The 23,810-nt window shown below is 37.3% G+C and overlaps 4 protein-coding genes across 4 annotated transcripts in view; 2 read left to right on the top strand and 2 right to left on the bottom strand.

The window, feature by feature from the left end:
* Nucleotides 1–6,054, top strand: part of eml5 (EMAP like 5) — a 44,891-nt gene extending 38,837 nt beyond the window's left edge. Inside the window, exons 37-45 of the mRNA XM_061743032.1 lie at nt 131–288; nt 371–485; nt 573–761; nt 867–1,039; nt 2,271–2,433; nt 2,509–2,612; nt 2,698–2,851; nt 4,519–4,619; nt 4,713–6,054. Coding sequence (XP_061599016.1) covers nt 131–288; nt 371–485; nt 573–761; nt 867–1,039; nt 2,271–2,433; nt 2,509–2,612; nt 2,698–2,851; nt 4,519–4,619; nt 4,713–4,749 — 1,194 coding nt within the window. The 3' untranslated portion in view covers nt 4,750–6,054. The remainder of the gene's footprint in view (nt 1–130; nt 289–370; nt 486–572; nt 762–866; nt 1,040–2,270; nt 2,434–2,508; nt 2,613–2,697; nt 2,852–4,518; nt 4,620–4,712) is intronic.
* Nucleotides 6,055–8,166: 2,112 nt separating this feature from the next.
* On the bottom strand, nt 8,167–13,474 carry isca2 (iron-sulfur cluster assembly 2). The gene is made up of 4 exons (XM_061743583.1): nt 13,374–13,474; nt 13,024–13,189; nt 9,110–9,225; nt 8,167–8,623 (listed from the first exon to the last, which is right to left on the bottom strand). The coding sequence occupies exons 1-4, from the start codon at nt 13,433–13,435 to the stop codon at nt 8,449–8,451; spliced, it is 519 nt and encodes a 172-aa protein (XP_061599567.1). The 5' UTR covers nt 13,436–13,474; the 3' UTR covers nt 8,167–8,448.
* A 2,474-nt stretch (nt 13,475–15,948) lies between these two features.
* LOC133462289 (NPC intracellular cholesterol transporter 2-like) lies at nt 15,949–17,822 on the top strand. The gene is made up of 5 exons (XM_061743455.1): nt 15,949–15,967; nt 16,204–16,312; nt 16,749–16,856; nt 16,946–17,118; nt 17,369–17,822. The coding sequence occupies exons 2-5, from the start codon at nt 16,231–16,233 to the stop codon at nt 17,450–17,452; spliced, it is 447 nt and encodes a 148-aa protein (XP_061599439.1). The 5' UTR covers nt 15,949–15,967; nt 16,204–16,230; the 3' UTR covers nt 17,453–17,822.
* Nucleotides 17,823–19,332: 1,510 nt separating this feature from the next.
* gskip (gsk3b interacting protein) lies at nt 19,333–22,974 on the bottom strand. The gene is made up of 3 exons (XM_061743264.1): nt 22,742–22,974; nt 20,581–20,823; nt 19,333–20,471 (listed from the first exon to the last, which is right to left on the bottom strand). Exons 2-3 carry the CDS (start codon nt 20,818–20,820, stop codon nt 20,313–20,315), a joined length of 399 nt encoding a protein of 132 aa, XP_061599248.1. The 5' UTR covers nt 20,821–20,823; nt 22,742–22,974; the 3' UTR covers nt 19,333–20,312.
* Nucleotides 22,975–23,810: the final 836 nt, after the last annotated feature.

The raw sequence follows: 23,810 nt of genomic DNA, 5'->3' as shown, positions 1-23,810 counted from the left end.
TCCCTCATAATAAAGATGTTAACTTCAACGGCTCCCACACTGCCTTGTTGAATGTGCTGTGAAATGTTTGTGCTTTGCTTGTTCTGCTCTTTTAGGCCACTAGATTAGTGCAGATTTGTTTTCTTTTCAGAATAACTTGACATTTACAGGTACCATAAGTGGGGATGTGTGTGTGTGGAAGGAACACATGCTAGTAAGAATTGTGGCCAAAGCTCACACGGGCCCCGTGTTTACTATGTACACCACACTGAGAGACGGCCTCATCGTCACTGGTGGCAAAGAAAGGCCGTAAGTGCTTCTTTATTCAATTATTATGTTGCCCTGTATTGAAATAAACCAAGTGATGAAAAAGTTTTTGTCTTCTCTACAGGTCAAAGGATGGTGGCGCTCTTAAACTCTGGGACCAGGAGCTGAAACGCTGCAGAGCCTTTCGATTAGAAACCGGGCAGATCATAGACTGTGTTCGCTCTGTATGCAGAGGGAAGGTACTTTACACCTAAATGTAAAAAAAAAATAATAATCCAGATCTCATCTGCCACCGTTGACATGTGTCCTGCTTGGTTCTTCTCCAGGGTAAAATCCTGGTGGGGACCAGGAATGCAGAGATCATTGAAGTGGGAGAGAAGAACGCGGCGTGCAACATCTTGGTGAATGGACACATGGATGGACCTATATGGGGTTTGGGCACTCATCCTTCCAGGGATGTATTTCTATCTGCTGCAGAGGATGGAACTGTTCGTCTGTGGGACATCCCAGAAAAGGTCAGAATGTCAGATCTTCTCAGCAGTTTCACTTTATCATCATTCAGTCCAACAGAAAATGAGCTCTTGTTCTTGTTCTTGTGTTTCCTTTTTTGGGGGAAACAGAAGATGCTTAATAAGGTGAACCTGGGCCACCCAGCGCAAACCATCAGCTACAGTCCTGAGGGAGACATGGTCGCCATCGGCATGAAGAATGGAGAGTTCATTATCTTGCTTGTTGCCTCACTTAAAATCTGGGGCAAGAAAAGGGACCGGCGTTCTCCTATTCAAGATATAAGGTAACAGGGGAAAGGCAGAGCTGAGTGAGGTGATATGTGGGTAAAAATGAAAATATCTGTGTCTTCATCTTGGAATTGTTTAGGAAGAATGTCGTTCTAGATTTCCCAAATAGTTATGCCATAATTCCTGCAGCCTGCAAAATAAATGACCCTTTTTGTTAACTAACATTTCTGTCTGACATGTTATTTAAGGTCTCAAAATTGGTTCTGGCTTAAAATATTGGAGGTTCCACTTTAAGAAATGTACCTGGTACATGTTATGTTGTCTTACATGTGGTGGATACATTTGGGCAACAGATACAGTACAGACCAAAAGTTGGGACACACTTCCCCATTTGTTTGAATGAGAAGGTGTGTCCAAACTTTTGATCTGTGCTGTATATCCAAAGTATTTGCAGTGAGAATCAACATCAGGACTAGGCATGGGACGATATGAAAATTTCATATCACGATATTAGTGGACAAAAATATCACGATTACGATATTATCGCGATATTAGCGTGTCGCTTATAAAATTCTTAAAATGCAAGGAAAAACACTAACCGTGGATCCACTGGTTCCTTCAGAACATTTATTCTCAAATCATTCTCAACACAGTGACACTTGAGGTAGAGAACAAATAGTGTACTGTAAATGTTATGCATTACAAAGTGTAAACTATAGTACCGGTACCGGTACTTATTTGAACTTTCTTTTTTTGTAAGAAAATACTTCCCTGAGAGTCGAAAGAAATAAGTGACAAATAGAAATAAAGTGACAAAGTAGAGCCAAATGCACACTGATTGTATTACTCTCTGAAACTTTAACAGTGGCTGCCTGCTACTTAGTACGACTCTCTGGAAAAATAATAAAATAAAGGTACTGCTTTGTAGTATACAAAACAAAAGCTGCATGGCCAACACAAAGATTGAGTGAAAATAAAGTGCCACAGTAGTCAAATGCACACGGATTGTACTACTCTCTGAAAAAATATTAAATAAATAATAAATAATATTAATAAAAAAAATGAAAAAAAATAACACTGGCTTCTACCTGGCTGGTAGCCTTGTGTGACCAAAAAAAAAAAAAAATGGCGATAATTACAGTACCCCACGATAACGTTATCGCGGCCGTTTTTATCGCGATATACGATAATATCGTATATCGCCCCATGCCTAATCAGGACTGTAATTTGGTGGCTAAATTTGATAAGAAAGTACCGCTTTTTTCACAGCGCTTGCCTTCATTTCAGGTTTAGTCCAAATTCCCGTTTCTTGGCCGTCGGCTCCACCGAGAGCGCCGTCGACTTCTACGACCTGACGCTCGGTCCGCAGCTGAACCGCATCAACTGCTGCAGGGACATCCCCAGCTTCGTCATGCAGATGGACTTCTCTGCTGACAGTAGTTACATCCAGGTAAGGACTTTGCAACCAGTAAGGTATTGTTTCTCACATGCTGGCAGACGGTTTATTTGCGTTGCCTGGAAACAGTTATCCACAGGTTCTTATAAACGACTGGTGTATGAAGTGCCGTCCGGGAAGCAGATCACAGAACAGACTCACATTGATAGGATTACCTGGGCGACCTGGACAAGGTGAGAGACACCCTGGTTATAATGGCACACCATCATTAAAATGTGTTTTAAAAAATGTTCCGAATGCTCCCCTGCTTTTGTTTAGTGTCCTTGGGGACGAGGTCGTAGGGATATGGTCCCGTAACACTGACAAAGCAGACGTCATCTGTGCCTGTGTGTCCCACTCTGGCCTGAACATCGTCACGGGCGATGATTTCGGCATGGTGAAGCTGTTTGACTTTCCCTGTCCGGAGAAGTTTGTAAGTGTGTCGTTGTTGCCATTTTTCATGTTCCAAATATTTGTCTGATGACAGGATGAGTAGTTCAGGGTCAGGTTAAGTGTTGGGATTTTTGGCTTTCATTTGATCTCCAAGCCATTGTGAGACTTTGACGTCCCCAGGGGCAGTGCACAGTGTCAGCAGAAAAAAAACAAACTTGGACGAGCCTAACGTTGAACTTGGAGGTTAAATGATCCACAGAGCAGCCGGTCATATTTCAGTCAGCTCCAACTGCGTTCACTCTGAGTTACGCGAACTCGTAGATGATGGAAAATGGAAAAATGATGTCATTACTGCCGTTCCAGGACTGAGTCAACATGGGAAGAGATGAATAAAGAGGATAACCTCATTTTTAGTCCAGTAAAGATAGAAAATAAATCCATACATAGCAATTTAATACATTATGTTCATCTTAAAGGCAAAATAAGCAAAAATATTTAGTCACTGTTACTTTAACAGAGTCGGCACCTTTTCCCCGGCTTAACGTGAGCTGGACAGGATGAAGAGGCTGTGCCAAATGCACACTGAAGCAGTAAATAAAATAAAAAAAGATGCCATTATAGCGTGGCTCCCGGTTGACACATTACAAAGCATAAAACACTTCCACACAACCAGGTAGGAGGGCCGTATTTTGTGGGAATGTAATGATTCTCACATCATAGGCAATAATAATCATTTTGACAATCTGTCAGGTTTAAACAACGTTGAACAAAACATAACACAAAAGAGAGGTTAGATTTTTTTACTTGCAAGGAAACGGACAGAGATGCGTTTAGTTACAATCTCCTACCGCTCTGAAGCGCACTCTGCCGACCCCTCTCTTTTTATTTCTTTAAGGTGGTCCCTAGTTACAATAAGAGTTACAGCTCTAAGGAATAGGGGGAAACACAGATACAACTCTTCACGTTTACCAACTCATTATCTTAAACTTCAAGTCCTTGACCTTGAAACAGCGTGGTAAATCTTCAACCGGGGGAGCAGTTCTTGTTTTGCACAGATAGCTCTTTAATGACTTCATCCGCAGTCACGCCATCTGACTTCTCCTTCCTGGAAAACAATTCTGCACAAATGAGTTGTACACACACACCAAATAATGTTAATTTATATGTAAAGGCAATTGGGGTAAATATGACATTAGTTTATGTTCAATTATTCTAACACAATCTGACGTTGAAAACAACAATCTTATCTATCTGCTTAATATCATAAATGACTGTAATTACATGTGCTTGATGATTTGATTGACAGCTGCCCCTCACAGTTACTGTTATAGAGAAGGAAGCTCACTGAAGACACATTTACTCATAAAGATAGTCATGTGATCCATACAGCTTATTCAGGTTCTGCAGGAAGGACTCGTTGGAGAAAAAGCTGCAGTAAGCAGGTTAGTTTGATAGAGTCAGGTGCCACGGTGGCAAAGTTCAGGTTTGCCTTTTTATTCCCCTCAGAGTTTTCATAAAACCTGCTTTCTGGACTGGATTTTACAACAAACAAAATCACGCCACAAATAAAATTCAGATCCATGTAAAATTAATTTTTATTTACATGTATTTACGGTGTACGGCATTCTTTAAGGGCAGCGGTTCTCTACCTAGTCTTTCTCTTTTTTTACATTAAAACTTGAATGACGTGAGTGTGATTTGTTTTAGGCCAAACACAAACGCTTTCTGGGTCATTCTGCTCATTTGACAAACGTACGTTTCACCAACGGAGATCGCTTTGTTGTCAGCGCTGGTGGAGATGACAGAAGGTATGACTGAAGCTCCAAATGACAACATCGGACAAATGTTGTCACTGCTACAGCGTAAAAAAAAAGCATGTTTTTCTTCTTTGTCCTCTCCAGCCTCTTTGTGTGGAGGTGCGTCCACGCCCCGCACTGAGCATCCTCCCTGAACCAACCAACCTCAAGAAGTGTGGGCGTCTCCTAACGTGGCTCTCCGGAGAAAAGAAGGGATGCGTTGAAGCGGTGAAGAGGAAAACAGACCTGGCAGCTCGATAATGAGTCTGAGTAGTGGTACGACTTACTGCCTCAAATCTAGGTGCATGCTCACAGTCCTGATTGTGAAAACAGACGAAGGGCATACAGCTCTGCCGTCATGACATCACATTATCATCGACTTAAAAAAAAAAAAAAGAATCTAATGTGTGCATATCATTCAGTGATGGATCATATATATATGGAAAAAAAAAGAGAGTATCTGTGTACATTTTGCCACTTGGCAGGCCTATTAAATTGTGTTAACTGACAATGCCATTTTTAAGACATGTAGCAATCTGAATTAGCCTTAATCTGAGTGTCTGTGCAGGTCTGGGTTCTTTTTGTATCTTTTTGTTTTACTTTTTGGATCACGTAGTCCTGTCTTATGTTTTTTACTGGTAACTCCAAATCCTGTGGCCTTCCTCCTGAATGTAACATCCACTGTTATGTTCTGGATGTCAGCATGCCAAAGCATACTATGCACTGTACACCTGACCTGGTCACTGTGTTGCCCCCGGTGGTTCCCTCGAGTTAACGTGGTTGTGTTGTTGGCTGGTTGATTTCCGACCTCCCTCAGTGGCGTTCCCCTCATGACATGTTAACGTGTGCATACTCGTTAGAGGATGTGTTTGTGTTTTAATGGGCGTGCATGGCTTTGGGAGACAATCTGTTCCAACCAAATCCCTCAGAAAAACAAATAAAAACTGCTGTACATTGATATTTCAATGCACTGTTGCAATTTCTTGGGTCACTTTTTGTGTGCTGCTACGATATATACAATTGTTATGTTTCAATGAATATGAATAGTGTGACTTCTAACAGTAATGGTAATGTTTTGTGTACTATATTGTGTAAAAGGAATGTTTATCAAAAAGGTGAATATAAGAAGTGCAAACACTTTCCTTGTATTTAAAACTAACAACTATACAAAATGTTGCTGCATATTTTGATTTACATTTCATCAGTGTACATATCATTTGTAGATATTCTTTTTGTATATTTTTTGTGAGATGTTTCTTAAATTCCACTTTAGTAATAAAAAAAAGCACCCATGAACCTTACAGGTTTGAGTGATTACTTGAATTTACTTGAGCGACCCTCTCTTTTTCAGTCTAATGAATTTGTTGCATCTTTGATCCTCCACATAAAATACTAGTTAAAGGTAGGGGATGCAATTCTTCGTGATAACAGAATCTGCTGACTTTAAAAGCACAGTCTTTATACATAACCATGGCTCCATAAAGTGTCGGCAGTCTGCATCCAAGTATAATGTATTTTTTATTTTTTAGAACTTACCACTCGTAAGAGGAGGTTTTGTGCTTGTGCACATCAAATGAAGGAATCATGAGTTCATGATGTTTTCTCGGAGAGAAATGTTGATGTGCCCGTTAGGGAGACTAACTGGATTTGAAACTCACCTGCTGAGCATTTGGTGACATGACCTCTGTCTTTTCTAGTTAGCTGCAAATATGACCTCAATAAAAAAAAACATGTATTTTGCATGTTATTAAATGTTAGTGTTTCTGTGATCACCTCCATAAGAAAAAAGGTATATAATCTCTAAACAATGTATGTTCAAGCTTTTTCTTAGACTCATCTTAGACTTTAGAAAAAGAAAAAAAAAACACCTTTCCCTAAATGTTCTAAAACGTTTGGATCATAAAACTTTGCATTGCACAGCAACGTCTTTCAGCTTATCCCATTTTAGCGCAGTGTTATCCAGGTCCGGTCCTTGCAGCCTCCTGCCCAGAATGTTTTAAATGTTTCTCTGCTTCAAAAATTCAAAATCCGACAGCACTCTCTTAAAGTACAAAACTTTAATATAGTTTCAATCACTGCACAGCAGCAGGAAATCGGACGCGTTTCGGCTTGCAGCCGTCCTCAGCAAAGAGATCTCTGCTTCAAAACACCTGATTCAAATGAAAGGGTAAGCTGCAAGCAGCGAGGAACGGGCTCTCTCGCCGACTTCCTGTTAGGTTTCGGCCATGGCGCCAAGAGACTTTTCTTTAAGTTGCGACATGATACAGGTGTGTAGTGATTTTCGTGCATGTACGTCAAACCTTATTGTGGGGCTTGAGGCACCAAGTTTTCTAGGGGGCGCTGTTGAGCCATTAGGCCAAGCCCATCAATGCAAACCATTAAATATCAAATTTTTCACCAGGCCTGGCTTGCGTGCAACATTTTGTGACTTTTGGGGCACGTTCAGGGGGGCAAAAAGGCCCTCATTTCGTCGGAAGAAAAACGAGGAAAATAAAAACAATTCCTACAGATACAATAGGGCCTTCGCACTGTCAGTGCTCGGGCCCTAATTAACAGATTTGTGCAAAACTTGATGACAAGAGGATCATCACAGTCTGCATAATTTGGTATAGACTTAACATCTGATGCCCTGCCTGACGCCACCCTGGGTTTGGGATGAGGCAATCTGGGGTTCACAGAGCTTCCAAATGACTTTACAACTACACCAGCCCAGAATCACAGAACATACTTTTGTTAATTTTGGGAGCAAAATAATATTACCTTCTCTTGATATCAACCTATTCCTTCCTTATTATTGGTGTTCTTACGTGCATTTTAAGAAAAAAGGTTGTCTTTTTTTGTTTTATTACAGGTAGTCCCATCAATTACAATATAAGGAAAAAAAACTTAATGAATTTCCCTTCAGACATATATTTTAATTAACTATATGAAGAAAAAGAATAAATATGCTGAAATGACAGGGCACATGCATTTTAAATTAATTTATTCAAGAAGAAACTACAATATAGCCAAGAATTTTATAGTACAGGCTTATTTACATGGTTTCCAAGCAAAACAAAATCTAAACAATGTAATGTAACAATTTAAATGAGCCTGTGCAGCTGAATGTTGTAAACACTCAGTGAGCAATGTACAGTCACTAACTGTCTTTAAGTAACACACCAATCAATAAATACATCTGTTCGTTCAGTTCAACTCATTTTCACACACAAAAAGGAAAAGCTGGAAATGAATTACCAGTTTCAGAGTCACTAGTTGAAGTTAGGTGAATTAAACATTGATTGTTGTCTAATATGATATATAATACCCTCAAACCAGCAGTTTTTTTAGATGCACATGTACAGGACTGTCTTAGAAAATTATAATATTGTGATAAAGTTCTTTATTTTCTGTAATTCAATTAAAAAAAACAAAAATGTCATACATTCTGGATTCATTACAAATTAACTGAAATATTGCAAGCCTTTTATTATTTTAATATTGCTGATTATGGCTTATAGTTTAAGATTAAGATTCCCAGAATATTCAAATTTTTTGAGATAGAATATTTGAGTTTTCTTAAGCTGTAAGCCATGATCAGCAATATTAAAATAATAAAAGGCTTGCAATATTTCAGTTGATTTGTAATGAATCCAGAATGTATGACATTTTTGTTTTTGTAATTGCATTACAGAAAACCACAATATTCTAATTTTCTGAGACAGTCCTGTAGTGACAGTCCATAGCAACTGTTTAGGCCGGCGTAATTGGAATGCATCATCCTTAGCATTTAATTTTATGATTATAATAGGCTACATGTCCGTCTAATAAACTGCTGAATCAGAGTAGTAACCACCACTGATCATAGTTTAACAGAGAAGGAGCTGCCACAGGAGCAGCCATGATCAGCCTGAGGGTTCTTCAGTATTAGAAACGTGGAGCGGATCAGTTCCTGACTGAAGTCCACAGTGGATCCTTTCACAAACTCCAGACTGTCCTGGTCCAAGATAACACCCACATCTCCCTGCTCAAACACCCTGGAAGGAAAGCAGAGTGGACATGAACACTGACTGATATATGACAGGCCTTTCCAAACATTACACAACAATATTGACTTCATTAGTTTCTCTACATTCATTTTCAGGGTTGTGGGGGGGCAGGAGTGCATCTCATCTGTCATCAAGCAAAAGGCAGGACCCATTTTCACAATTATCTGGTTTATCAGAGCATCACAGACACAAACAATAAAAATAACCATGAATTTGTTATTGTTTTTTGTTTTTAAGTTGAATATTTCCAATAGAAGTGAAAAAAAACTGTAGAAAAGATAAATATCTACATTATACAACCCTTCAAATAAAAACAAATGTTTCATCTGTCCCAGAAAGATCTAGTTGATTCAGCCACAACACTGGCCCTTTCAGTTGCTATCAGATGGATGGAAATCAGTGCTCGTCTGAAAGCAGCTAATAAGGAATCCAAACCATCAGTGTGGAACAATACGTTAAAAGCTGTCAATTTACCTGTCATCTTCATTTCTGTTACGATCTACAGAAAACTTGTATTGGAACCCAGAGCAGCCTCCTCCCTCCACATGTATTCTCAGGTACTCGCCTCTCTCCATGATCTCTGCCATTCTCTGGAATTAACAAATATCATACACGAGACACATTTACAGACAATCCAATCGATTTCAACACTGTGGTCTCTGCTGATATCCCTTAATGACATTTTAGACATCTACAATTGTGGACAAATCAATATGTGGGAGAAATAAAAGACAAGCAGACTTAATACAATCTAGGATCAATCATATCCCAGATTAGCTGATAGCTCTGATTAGCTGATAAATGATCAAGCTTTCTGTTATTTCATGCCTCAGTGTTTAATGTCGGTTCAACTTCTTTTTTTTTTCTTTTTTCTTTCAGAAACTATTCTTGGGGAAAAGTAAACAGTTTATCCGAGGCCAAATTTCCATGTTTGACCTTAAAATTAACGTTATTAAAAGGGAAAAAGGACATATTGTTTAAAACCTGAATAAAAAAAAAGACCTTCCACAAAGGTAATGATAATGATCAACACAAAGTTAGTAGGCTGATCATCACTGTTGCTTTAATTGGCCAAAATTGAGGAGACAAGGCGATATAGTATATAGGTCTGCCTCCAAAATGGATTCATCTACAAAACCATCACTGGAAGCACCCCTTCATGTCTTGGCTCACTACTTAACATCAACATCAGTAATCAGAACCTATGTTCAAGCAGTTACATTAACTAATTACCTCCTTTGGCAATAATTAATTTCAGTTCACACATTCATCCCATTCTCCTCCTTCAAAAATACACTCCCAAACATTCATCTGTGATCATTGCACATGTTTGTGCGCTACCAATTTTTACTCATATTTTTTATGTGTTGTGTGTTTTTTATGTATGGTGTTTGATTGTTTGATTGTTTGTTTCACTGTGATTGTATGTGTTTGACTCTTTGTGCGGCCTCTTGCCCAGGTCGTCATTGTAAATGAGAAACTGTTCTCAATTGACTTACCTGGTTTTGATTTGATTTGATTTATTTTATTTTTGTACATATAAAAAACAACACTTCAAGAGAAGTTTAAGAAAAACAACAAAACAAAGAATTTCATCCTTTAACACTTGATATCTTAATTTACATGTGCAAAAAAGGAGTAGGAAGAAGTGTAAACTTATTTAATCCTACCCCACTAATCATTGAACCAATATTTATAAATACTCACACACTGTACTCACACTGCTAAATAACAGTATTATTATTATTATTATCATTATATACTGTGATTATACTCATACCTATACATAGTTGAATATTTCTATACACATGCCCATATAAATATTTATATAAATATTCTCATTTAGACTATACTGTCTCTACAGTAAACTAAACTGCCATCCCCCCTTTCCATCCCTTATCTCATTTCATCAATGAATGTGGTTTTACTGCTATTTCAACATCACCAGAAAAATAACTTATTTGACAATTTTCACCTGTTTCAAGTAGATTTTCACTTGAAATAAGTAGGAAAATCTGCCAGTGGAACAAGATTTATCTTCTTATTACAAGCAAAAAAATCTTGTTCCACTGGCAGATTTTTCTTCTTATTTTAAGTGAAAATCTACTTGAAACAGGTGAAAATTGTTGTTTTTTCCAGTGATGAGTCTCGTTTTAAGTGTAATGAGATTTTTTTTACTAAAATGAGACATTTTAACTAGAAATAAGACAAATATTCTTGTTAAGATTTTGAGTTTTTGCAGTGATCCATTTTACTTATCCTGTGAAGGACAGAGTCATATTGATAAGTTCAGAAAACTGTTTTTTTATATTTGTGTTTTGATGTATTTGATGTAAGCCCAGTGGATATTTAAAGCTTACAGAAGGCTGTATTTAACTGCTGCTATGTCATTCCTGCAGTATTTCTGCAGATGTTTTGGTCAGTGCTATTATTTGTAATATATTATATTATTTGTAATCAGCACAAATTATCTGTCCCCATATGATAAAATCCACTATCCCCCCGATTTTTTATTTATTTTTTACAACTCGAGTACTGTATATACCTATATATACACATGCATACATAAACATACAATTAGCTGCCCATTTCTGTACATAAATATAAATGGTTACCGGTAAATAAAGGTTAAATTAAAAAAACACAAGCAGATAGGGTTGCCAACTTTCCGAAATATAAATAAGGGACGCCCCGATTTCAGCAGCGCAGGCACCAAAAAAAAGGGACATCCCCAAAACTTCTTAAATGCATAGAAATGTATTTACTTTATATGAAAAAACAAAACACTTTGATTTAAAGTTTAAAGAGCTTTAATAGCATTGAACTTTCATGACTGTACAGACAGCCAACCATACTAGTAACTGAAATAGCCTCCTATGCTCTGTATGTCCACATCAGCCCAGATGTATAATATAGCTACAGGTGAAGAATATGGTGTAAAAGTTAATCTATTTCAATAATTCAACTTAAAAGGTGAAACTAATATATTACATAGTCTTATTACATGCAAATCAAGATATGTTAAACCTTTATTTGTTATGATTTTAATGATTGAATTGTTTATTGATTTCATAAAATATTCAATTTTTTTTTTGATTTTTTATTTGGGGTTTTCATAAACTGTGAGCCATAATCATTATCTCCCACCCCCTTCATGAGACGTCAGAGCCCTGGAGAGCTCCATCAGTGACCGGCTTCGTCACCCACGATGCACCACCGAGAGGCATCGCAGGTCCTTCCTCCCCGCTGCCATCAGACTGTATAACCAGGCCTGCTCTCAGTAGCCAGTGGACAATAATATGTACAATAATATGTGCAATAATATAAGATGTACAATATCTTCCAATCTGCCAGTCTACCTCACAACACTCCACCTGCTTTTTCTGCACCGTTTCTTCTTTCAACCAACTGTATATATATTCTGTGATTATACATATTTTATATGTATTTTTTTGTATTTTTTATTTCTGACTTTTCAGTCTTTTTACCCCTCCCCTGCATGTGTGTGCTAAGTGTACTGCTGACAACAAAAATAAGTGTCCCCACTGAGGGAGAAAATAAAGGATATCTTATCTTATCTTATCAAAATTATAACAAATACAGGCTTGAAATATCTCACTTTGAATGTAGTGGGAAATAATATATTTGTTTCACCTTTAATTGAATTTACTACGAGTGAAATTTTGCAATGCATTCAAATTTTCAGACCTTCACCTGTATATTATGACATCAATAAATAAGAGCATAATATTTGTCTGTATTGATTCAATACGGAACACAACTTTTAATTCCCAATTACGTAACAATTCCGTATTTCAAGGGACGGGGTGGCAACCCTGCAAGCAGACCTACACTAACACATTTCAGTGCAGTAATGTATTTCTAACAGCAGTAGAAGGAACCGCGGTTGAATTGGTTTGATATTGGATATTGGATATTATGAATTCAACACCCATAAAACTTGTACATACCACCGATTGTTTTCATTAAACCTCATTAAATCAGCCCATAATATGATTTTATAATAATTACTGTTTTGTGATATATAATCTAGATGACCATGAACACATCACAAGCAATATGACCAAAATCAGTGGTATGTATCACACGTTTTATGGGTGTTGAATTCATTAAACCACATTAAATCAGCCCATAATATGATTTTTTAATAATTACTGTTTTGTGATATATAGTCTAGATGACCATGAACACATCACAAGTGGTTTGACCAAAATCAGTGGTAGGCTATGTATCACAAGTTTTATGGGTGTTGAATTCATAATATCCAATATCCAATATCAAACCAATTCAACCGCGGTACCCTGCAACAGACCTACACCAACACATTTCAGTGCAGTAATGTATTTCTAACAGTATGGATCTCTCACCTTCACGCAGGCTTCAGTCAGGTGAACTTTCTCCTCAGGATCCACCCCCGCCTTCTCCTGCAGGGAGACGCTGCTGAAGCAGCGAAACCCCGCCGTATACGAGGGCTGAGCCTTCTCAACAGGTCTCAGGACACTCACATTGGTGTTTCCCAGGAGAGAAGACGTCCTGCACAATAAAACCTTATTAAATGACAGTTTCTCACCTCGCAACCTTATTAGCTCCAATGCTCGCCAGATAGCCTGGTGTTACTTAACAGCTGCGTAGTCTACTAACTACAACACAAATCTAACACAAGGTTGATTTTTTTTAAATAAATTTACTCAGGCAGAATTTTAATCACGTCCATTACCTGGTAAGGCTCAATATTCGTGACTTTGATGCAGTTATCATAGCTCCTCTTACGACTGACATCTTCAAAACAGACAACGTTGCTCACGAACACAAACAGATCGTCACAACCGGTCGCGCGTTCATTGGCTAAAAAAACATGTCATTCAAACAGACGAGTGTAAAACTGTCTCTTGATTGGTCAAATTACCTGTCAATCAACACGGGTTTAGCTTCGGGTACGCCCACACGTGATGACGTAACTCTTCCGCAGCTGTTTAAATTTGAGGTCAAACTTAAAGGGACATGTATCTGAAAATCTAGATGTTTTTTAACCCAAAAAGTGGGTTAAATGGATATTGACATTGGACATTTGAAATAAATGCATCCCTAATACAATCATGATTCCATTAAAATTGCGAATTTGATGGATTGTTGTGGAAAAACGTATTAAATGTCCTTTCCCACTAGGTGAATATCTGGACTGAAACTGAGTGTAGGACTTGAGAAATTAGCCAGATTTCGATAGATTGAATTAAGCATTTGCATGCAAATAGGTCAAAACATACATCATGTGTCTTGATCACAAAGAATAAAGGGAAGCATAATGATTTTAAAGCATAAATGATTCATTCTTACGATTCTGGTAGACAAATTATTGTAAGGTCAGAGCTAATCTTTTAGGGGCAATGTATCAGTCTGCACACTCTGTACAGGCCAAGGCTAAACTTTTCCTCACAGCAGTTTTGCTTTAATCCAAGTGGCCAAGGCTACATTTTCCACCACAATTGTGAATTTGACTTATGAGGAGGCAGACAATTTTAACAACCGAGAGACACCCAGATGATACATGCAGAGGATGTGGGACCTTTATACGTACAAAGTATTTTTTTGAGCAGTGTATATCAACTGTACAGACAGCAAATTTGTTGGGAGAAGAAGTGCAATTTTTCAATTAGTCAGCCCGCGATTATATTGTACAAAAACGAGTGTTGCTCCCTGTTGTTATTATAAACAATTTTGAATTCTCATTTGACCCAGACGGAATATTCTGGACATATGAAAATCTCTCGATACCTGGTAATGTTAGTCCTTTCTGACAGACTCTGGGTTTCATCTGTCAATAAAATATGTTATATCAGACTATCAAGGAGGGTTTGTGAAAGACATACTAACTTCTAAGTTTAGTTAAGTTTAGTTTATTTTGGTCATGACATCACAAAAAAATAATAAAAATAAGACAAACATCAAAATAGCTTTTACAAAATTAAAAATAAAATAAAAATGACAACAAGGAAACGAATAAACTGTTCAAAGAAAACATTACAAAAAAGTTTCCAATATACAAATAGCATCTAAACCGAAAAAGGTGTAGGCTGAAGCAAAGCTTATTCATTGCCTACCCTCAAAAGAATTATTTAAAGTAATGAAATAAAAGCAAGAAGTAACAGATAGACTGCCAGTAAAACAAATTGCCTCCAGGGGGATAACAAAGATTAAAAAAAGTGCAGTCTACATGTTTCCTTCATCCTTGAATAATCAAATCAAATCACCACTCATTACTTTGGTATAAAGAAAACATCCTTCTTTTCAATGTTTTTTTAAATAAGGTTAAGGTTCTACTTGCTTTCACTCACACCTACGCACCTACGCAAAGTAAATGCATAAATATTTGTTTTTCAAAGGTTGTGCGAGGGGACTAACCATTTATATACAGGACTGTCTCAGAAAATTAGAATATTGTGAAAAAGTTCTTTATTTTCTGTAATGCAATTAAAAAAACAAAAATGTCATACATTCTGGATTCATTACAAATCAACTGAAATATTGCAAGCCTTTTATTATTTTAATATTGCTGAATATGGCTTACTTGTTGATTGTATGGAAAGGTGTGAATGCACAATCAACCGGACCAAGAAAAGCGAACTGTGGTCTGGTCTGCATCTTTCTCTGTATGGTAGGTTTCTGTCCTCTTCAGGTGGACCAAATGCAGAAATTGGACTACGACGTGGGGAATTGTGGTAAAAAACAAACTTAACAAACGCGTGTGTGGTGCAATAGCTGGGAGAAAAGAGAGAGGATGAAATAACATTTCTTATAGAAATATGGTCACACGGAAATACAGGACTGTCTCAGAAAATTAGGATATTGTGATAAAGTTCTTTATTTTCTGTAATGCAATTAAAAAAACAAAAATGTCATACATTCTGGATTCATTCCAAATCAACTGAAATATTGCAAGCCTTTTATTATTTTAATATTGCTGATTATGTAAGCCATGATCAGCAATATTACAATAATAAAAGGCTTGCAATATTTCAGTTGATTTGGAATGAATCCAGAATGTATGACATTTTTGCCTTTCAGGAAAAAAAAGTACTTCATCACAATATTCTAATTTTCTGAGACAGTCCTGTACATGCAGAAAAAATAAGTTGGATCGGGTTAAATCCTGTAGGGGGCAGAAATGAATCTCCACGGATGCAGGACTACTTTAAAAGCTCAACGAGGAAGGAGAAGCAGCAGAAAAGGCGTGACGCGGGTCTCGTGACAGAGACAAATAACCAGAGTTAGTTGGAAGCAGAAGACCGAGAAACACCAGCTGCTCAAAGTACGGTATGTACGTTTAAACCGCATCAGGAAATATTCAGGAACACCTGTAGTATATTTATTACTTGTCTCGTTTGTCCCTTTTTAATGACACAAAAATAAATGTAGACTTTCTTAGTAGTTTTACTTTATGGTGGGTGCCAAGTTGGGTAATCTATAATGCTGTTTGACTTTCCAAGTCAATAAATAGCTCCGATAAATTCTTAACTATTTCGTCATGGCTGTTTCTTTTCTGTTCTTAGGATCAAAGTAACTCACTAAAGCCAAACATGGATGGACGTATCGGGTTTGTTCTGCTGTTCTGTCTGATTGGACTCACCTGCGCCGAGCCGGTGAAATTTGTTGACTGCGGTAAGATTGCCCCGCTTTACTTTACTTTTTTTTTATATTTGGATATTCATAAATGCAAACTTTTAGCTTGAAGGCAAAGCTACTGGGAAGTTGAAGCTTTTGAGACAGTTTAAAAAAAAAAAAAAAAAAAAAAAAAAAAAAATTTCCCTGCCTGGTTTGTAGTCACAAACTTCCTCTTTTTTCTAAAATTGTAAAACTAACTTAACTTTCCCACTTTAGGTATCAGATATGACACTCAAACAATGTGCTGGAAAAAGAAAAATGTTTTAAAGGCTAGATTTTTTTTTTTTTTATTGATGGGCCCATGTGATTGAAACATTGACCTTTTCAATAAACCAATGCAGAAGTGATGGCTTTTACTGTCATGTACTGAGTCGAGAAGAACTTCTCATGATTGGCACTTTTTTTAATTATTTGTCTTTGTAAATGTCTCCAGGCTCCGCTTCTGGCAAAGTGTCCGTGGTGGACATCAGCCCCTGCAGCTCTCAGCCCTGCCAGCTTCACAAAGGAAAGGCCTCCAGTGTCAATGTGACATTCAGCAGTGGTGAGTGGGCTTTGTGTGGGGTTTTTGCACCCCTCACTTCCAGCAGTTTGACATGCTCCCGTTTTAAAATAAAAATAATTTTCTCAAAGGTGTGGAGAGTAAAACAAGCACAGCGGTGGTTCACGGTATCATTGCTGGTGTTCCCATCCCTTTTGCCATTCCTGTGGGGGACGGCTGCAAGTCTGGAATCCAGTGTCCCATCCAGAAGCAGCAGACGTACCACTATCAGACTACACTACCTGTGAAGTCTGAGTATCCTGCGGTAAGTACTGCTTATGTTTTTATTTTATTCTTCTGTAATTTTGGGCTATACTGCATTGGGTGTTTTCTTGGACAAGATGCTTGTCTAGTAAAGTTGTACCCAACAGTGGCTCATGTCGCTTATTTGTAGGCTGAACACATTTCTTTTAATATATATGCATGCGTGTATCTTTCTAGAACCTCAGGACTCCTTTACTCTCGCCTGAGCTAAATCATGTACATTGTATTCATAAGCCACTCCTCTCTTCTAGATAAAGCTGGTTGTCGAGTGGGAGCTCCGAGATGACAACAAACAAGACTTGTTCTGCATCAGGTTCCCAGTTCAGATTGTGTAACGATGACTCAAACTAGCAATAATTTTTTTTTTTTAAGACCTCTTTCCCTAGTTTGCCTGACTCTGCTGCACACATCTTAAGTACTGCTGAAATAAAATGAACCCCTTTTTTTTTGTGCTGTAATCTGCCTAATGGTCAATTTTAAGAGTAGGGGATGTGAAAGAGGGAAGTATGGGATTGTCCTTGACTTACATTCCACTACAGTGCAAATGTCTTACTGACTGCTGTGTAGTCAGAAGGTACATTGCTGTACTTTCTTTACAATACATTTTCTAATGTTTCTTACTGATCTTGTACTGCCAAACCTGTGGAATTGGATATTGTAAAAGAATATGAAACTAAGTCCTAATAAAAAAAAAATCTAAAGATGTGAGCAGTGTTTGTATTTTATTAGGGTATTTGCAGTAAATTTGCCATACTTTTATTTAAATATCAAGACTGCAGGATTCTTGATTCCATCAAGATGGAGCAGAAGATTATTTTTTTTCTGGCTGCTGTATAAGCAGGTAAAGACCCAGCTTGTGATGGCATGAGTTTTTAGAACAGTCACTAAATGGAAACTAGGTTTATTTTTATTCATAAGAACAAATGTGTAAAAGTGCACCATGGGTGGTTTGAAAGGCTTTTTTTTTTTTTAAATTATGATCCAATGTCTCCATGTACTTTTAGCCACACGTTTTAATGAATAGCGTCTGAAAAATCCAGTAATTTCACACCAGTAGGTCATTGACGAGGCTGCTGACATGTCAATTGACCTGCTGAAAGCAATCGCAAATGAGCTACGAAAACTATTTCCCCATGTTGTTCAAATATTAAAATGAGGAAACGGCTAACATTAGTTTCCTCATTTTAATCCGAATAATGCTGAGTAGGAAATAAAGCTGAAAATATCCAGGATTTTATATAATTCACCAGCTGCCCTCGCTAGTCACTCAATCATACTTGGATGAGCCACATGCAAGGCCTTCACTGAATCTTGGTCTGCTCACCTGATTCGACAGTCAACCAAATTCCTAATCTTGTGTTTTATGTAAATTGTTAATGTTGACCACGACAGCCTATTTGTGCTGAGTTCACTGTTGGGGGAAGAACCAACACTTTTGCAATCTGAAAATGCTCATACAAATTTGCTTTCAAAAATGTACAAGTAGAAATTTTTTCCAAGTCAGTTATATAAATCATGTTATGAGTAGTGATGTACCTAGTGTTAGACTAGATCAAAATGGAGGCGTTTATTCTGGAGGAAGTCAGCTCTGTCTACAGGATGGGATGTAAACATCAGGGATTGTACTATAAGATTGAGAAATATCGGAAGTTTAAATGTGAAAAATGTCTTTTTCCATACTTCCACTGAGCCATACAGCTCAGTGGGTCAGGAATGTACAGTCTGATATGGCAAACCCTGATCTAGTTTGCGTTCCAATCAGGTGTGCTGGCTGGGTGGCTGAAATTACTTGTTAACAGTGCAACACAGTCAATAAAATCAAGGAATAAAACAGTGGAGGATGTTTTGGATCATATTTCTTCTCGCTTAACTTGTTTGAGGAAAAACTTCTAAATGATGCATCTTGTGTTTATTTCCAAGTTAGAGACAATTCTGTGGTGACTAATCCATTTACTAATCTGTTTCCAACTCCACCTTAAGTGTACTGCACCGCTGGTTCTGGTACCCCAACAGCAGGATGCCAATGACCTAGCACCATACACTTATTTTGGTATAGTTTGCAACTTTTAAAATAATTTCCACTGTCATGGTTGGTGGGAATTGGCTAAAGTGAAATACCTGCATGCAAGCAGTTTAAAAGGTGAACTGGATGAAATTTGCATTTTGAATGTGAAGCATCTGTAACTGTTACTTGTGAAGGACTGAAAGACTTGCAGACTTCTGAGCGTTTATTGGTGTTAGCAAAGGTCAGCAACAAGGAGGGACAATAAATGCAGAGATGGATTGCATTTCATTAACGGAGAGTTTATATTACTGAAGAGCAATATGATCAGGTTAGAGGTACAATAACTCTTTAAAGCAGCTACAAAAGTCCTCAGTAAAGATAAATATTGTGCATTCTGACAGGAAGAACCAACAGACTGAATACAAAACCACCAATAACATGGCAGACCTTTTTACTTTTACAGCTTAAATGCTCGCCTGAGATGCAATGCTCTGTGCAGTATTAGAAAAAAACAAAACATATCAGTATGAACTTTGATGACTGGGACTGAGAACGGTATCGTCTTATTTTACAATTGGTTCTGACCTCCATGTGAATTGACAGACCCACAAAATACCATCATCTCAGTTGATACAAAACAAGTAGAAGCTAATGAGCTAATTTCAGTACTTTTCTTATTAAAAGTCAGTCATTAAGGCAGTCTTTACTTAAAAGAATATAGCTTTGGCTCTTTGCGCAAGATGTCTGCTGAGTAAAAACCATTGTGGTATATTTCAGCAGACACCAGTCATCATGTCACAGTTTTAGTGTGAGTAGCAGGGCAATGAGGGGGAAACTATACCAACATAACTTGCTGCTTCTTTCTAAGATCATTTTGATTTTTATATATATATAAAAAAAAAGAAAAAGAGCAGAATTCTTAAACACCTGCCACTAGACACTTGTAACAGGAAAACTGGAAGTTTTTTGTTTCCACAATAAAGTAAGCAGCACAATACACCCAATCTGAAGCAGTCACTAAACCAAAGTCGCTAGAATTAAGTCAATGATATGAAACTCAGGACAAAGCAAAGTCGACAGGGCTGCGTAGCCCTTAATGTAGTGGCAGCTCGGCAGTTGGGCATCACATTACAGGTCAAAGTGAAGACTTGGTTCCAAATTTGACCCGTGCGGTCAAAGTTTTGGTCATTTCACTGTCCGTTTTGCTTCAGCATCTCCAGCCGCTGCAGCAAGGCGTTCCCAAATGCTTCTCTGTAACCCGGACTGAGCGTGTCCAGAAGTGAGTAAACAGTCTCGTGATACTGGGTGGTCAAATCTTCATCCACCTGATCGAAAGCATAGCCCACCACCTGTTCGGGGAAAAGTTACTCATTTATAGAAAAGCTGTGTACTTTAAAGGTTGCTTGCACAGAGAAATGAAACTAGAAACCCTATTGTCTCGCTGTGAGTGCATCCTACCCTGAGTCCAGCCTCTGTGAGCTCCAAACAATAGAGGTTTCCCTCTCTCGTTTCCACATTTATGTAGGCCACATCTGATGCGCTGTTGAGATTTTGCGACACGTGCATTTCAGTCACAGCGAAGAGGACGTCGTTGACCACCGCCTCGGCCTCCAATCTCATGTCCTGGACGTCACCATGTTCAACACAGTCCTCAAAAGTTGAAGTAATGGACTCCTCAGGCTGATGGTCAACCTCCATCCCCTGCAGCACATAACAAAAGTATTATTAACTAATATTATTATCATTATTGTTGTTGTTATTATGTATTATTAAGACAACTACGGCCTCTGCTTGACCGTCTGCATTTCACTCCAGCAAGCACACGAGAAAGACTGTGCTGCCGTTGGCTTTTCACGGCAAAAAGTAAAATGTTGCCTTGACTAGTATACGACTTCCGTTAAGTATTAATAATGGAAATGAGAAAAAAGAACTGTCAGGCGCACTGCAATATTAATAGGGTATTTGTATTATATCACATGATTCAGAAACAGAAGTGAAACACAAACAGCTGACCCTCTTGTCAATTTTTACCAAGGAGAGTATTTTTAGCATTGTACATCCTGATTGTGTCGTGTGACTTGATGTAAAACTAGTTTTAGAGAGAGTACCACAAAGTTGGACCCACTTCAAAATTCCTGATTGAAATTTTCATATTACAAAAATCATAAGCTGTAGCCTACTTTTTCTAATTATCCACTTTTAGAAACATTGATTTCTTTCTAGCTGCTTTCATCACTTTCTTCTTGGCTAATTCAGAACTTTTGCAACATAATGAGAGCGCTGAAGTCACTTTCGATTCTTTTATTCATTGAAAATATACTTTTAGTAACTACTAATCCAAGAAAACACCTGTCCTATTTCTACACCATTTGTGCATTTGTTGAACAAGTTGAAACTTGTTGTGCCCTATTTGTGTCCGTGTGCAGTTGCATATTTCTGTGTGTGCGTCAGCTGTTTGTTACTTCTTGCTTGTTTGGCTTTGTCATCGTTCATTTGGTTGGCTGGAAACTTGTAAACACTGAGCCCATCCCTGGCACATAAAACCTAATTTTATAGCGGGTCGTACAGAACAGTAAAGCTTTGTTTCATAACACTGCAACATTTTTATAATCAGATAGTAGAGTTTTAAATTAGAGAATGGCTTTCTAGTTTGTTTGGCTACTGAAAATAATTCTTTTGGTAAAAACATCTTAAGAAATGTGTGTTATTTCTAGGATTAGTAAATCAAACCCTTATTTGTGAATTTGTACTTATCACAAAAATGTGACTAATGAAACGTATTTAACTAGTTTATTAACTAGTTATGTTGTGAACTAGGACATTTAAAGTATGTTTACATTGTAATTGTGCTTATATTCATCACATATCTACTTTGAGGTTTTTTCCAATAGAATAAAATATAAATTATTTCCTTTACAATGTACATTTTTTTTTTAAAAAAGGTCCATCAAGAAATGCTGTTTGATGTCCCATCAAGACACGCAGTCACCTGCTCATTTAAAAAGTACAAGCCGTAATTGTACAGTTTCCAACTAAGTAGAAACGATTGTGAGAATAAACTGATACTGAAATACCGTATCCGTTTGTTATAATTAATATAATTAATTAATTTTGCTGAGAAATTATTTAGGTACTTTAAGAATATGACAATAATAATACTTAACATGCATTTTGTTAATAATTTAAAACAAAGGATTGTAAAATTACTATTACACTAACCGTGTGTGTGGCATTTATGTGTTGTAGTTTTTTGCAATGTAATGTTTAAATGCAACAACAGCAACATCTAGAGGACGGTTGAGAAAGCACAGATATAGAAAATGTTGAAAAATAAATTACATTTAGAATAAAGGCTGTTTTACAAAAAGAGCTTGACATAAATACGAAACATTATCTACGTTATGTGTTTATAGTTTTATTGATCAACTACAGCTGAATCTTATATGTGTACCAAGTGTTGAAAGAGGAGCTATGGGAGAAAACCAACTAATCGCTATCAACATATCCCAGTCCCTTTGTTAAAATCTTAATCCTGCACGTAATCCACAGTTATTTTGACGTTCTTTGTGTATTTGTGCATCTAAATCAGTTGTGGTTAAAGTGCGTTCATTTTTCTCACCTCCTCGTTGCGTGTGCGCTTCCGGCTTGTAGAAGCTTCCACTCTGCTCTCTGGTGGAGACGGTTCAGTCAAAGCAGCCTTACACCTTATTAATTACTTAAGAAAAAACTAATTTGAGAATCCTCTAACGTTTGAGAAACTGTTTCAGTTAGCCCCCCAAACAAACCAAGATTGTTGTGTCAAAACAGCTGGGTTTTCCAATAATGTGTCCTACGGGTACCACGATATGACGTCATCAACTAGCCCCACCCCCGAGTTTGTAGGATTATGCTACGTTTGGAGGCAAGTGGGAATTCTGAGGTTCGCTTGTCCTGCATATAAAAACAAAAAAAGCGATTGTGAGCACACCTAAAAAAAAAAAGGCATATGTCTTACATTGAATTTTTCAAATCAGATACAAAAAAGGACTAAATTGATGGAACGTTGTGTTTCTGTGAAAGGAATCAGTTTATGGAACAATCTGAACAAAGAAAACAAAGAATCCAAATCAAACATTACATTCAATAATAATAATAATAATAATAATAATAATAATAATAATAATGACTGGGACTTATATAGCGCCTTTCACGAAACCAAAGGTTTCAAAAGAACAATTAAAGCCAGTATGTTAAGGAAATATAATAAAATATAATGTTGATTACGTTTGATTTACATACTCATTGTCATGAAAGGTATAAACATTGTTGTTGTTGAGTGGTATTAACCAGTACTCGAGTTGAAGGGGGATAGCATCCCCCCCTGAAAGAAAAACGGTCAAAATCATCCCCCCTGTAAAACTGCCATCCCCCTTTCCATCCCTTATGTCATTTCATCAATGAATGTGGTTTTACTGCTATTTCAACATTTAGAGTCATCACCAGAAAAATAACACCAGAAAAATAACTTATTTGACAATTTTCACCTGTTTCAAGTAAATTTTCACTTGAAATAAGTAGAAAAATCTGCCAATGGGACAAGATTTATCTTCTCATTACAAGCAATAACATTTTGTTCCACTGGCAGATTTTTCTACTTATTTTAAGTGAAAATCTACTTGAAACAGGATAAAATTGTTGTTTTTTTCCAG

This window comes from Cololabis saira, chromosome 16 (assembly GCF_033807715.1).
Source record: "Cololabis saira isolate AMF1-May2022 chromosome 16, fColSai1.1, whole genome shotgun sequence".
In the NCBI taxonomy this organism is placed as follows: Eukaryota; Metazoa; Chordata; class Actinopteri; order Beloniformes; family Belonidae; genus Cololabis; species Cololabis saira.
Note: the sequence above shows the minus strand (reverse complement) of the source record. Positions and strands in the feature narration are given on the sequence as shown.

Bases quoted from the DNA above. Each gene is read 5' to 3' on its own strand.
- LOC133462289 (XM_061743455.1), top strand. From the start codon at position 16,231: ATGGATGGACGTATCGGGTTTGTTCTGCTGTTCTGTCTGATTGGACTC. The intron at 16,313-16,748 runs GTAAGATTGCCC...AAATGTCTCCAG, and splicing joins GGTGAAATTTGTTGACTGCG to GCTCCGCTTCTGGCAAAGTG. The intron at 17,119-17,368 runs GTAAGTACTGCT...CCTCTCTTCTAG, and splicing joins TGAAGTCTGAGTATCCTGCG to ATAAAGCTGGTTGTCGAGTG.
- gskip (XM_061743264.1), bottom strand. From the start codon at position 20,820: ATGGAGGTTGACCATCAGCCTGAGGAGTCCATTACTTCAACTTTTGAG. The intron at 20,472-20,580 runs GTAGGATGCACT...TTCCCCGAACAG, and splicing joins TCACAGAGGCTGGACTCAGG to GTGGTGGGCTATGCTTTCGA.
- isca2 (XM_061743583.1), bottom strand. From the start codon at position 13,435: ATGTCAGTCGTAAGAGGAGCTATGATAACTGCATCAAAGTCACGAATA. The intron at 13,190-13,373 runs GTAATGGACGTG...TTTATTGTGCAG, and splicing joins CGAATATTGAGCCTTACCAG to GACGTCTTCTCTCCTGGGAA. The intron at 8,624-9,109 runs GTAAATTGACAG...CTTTCCTTCCAG, and splicing joins AACAGAAATGAAGATGACAG to GGTGTTTGAGCAGGGAGATG.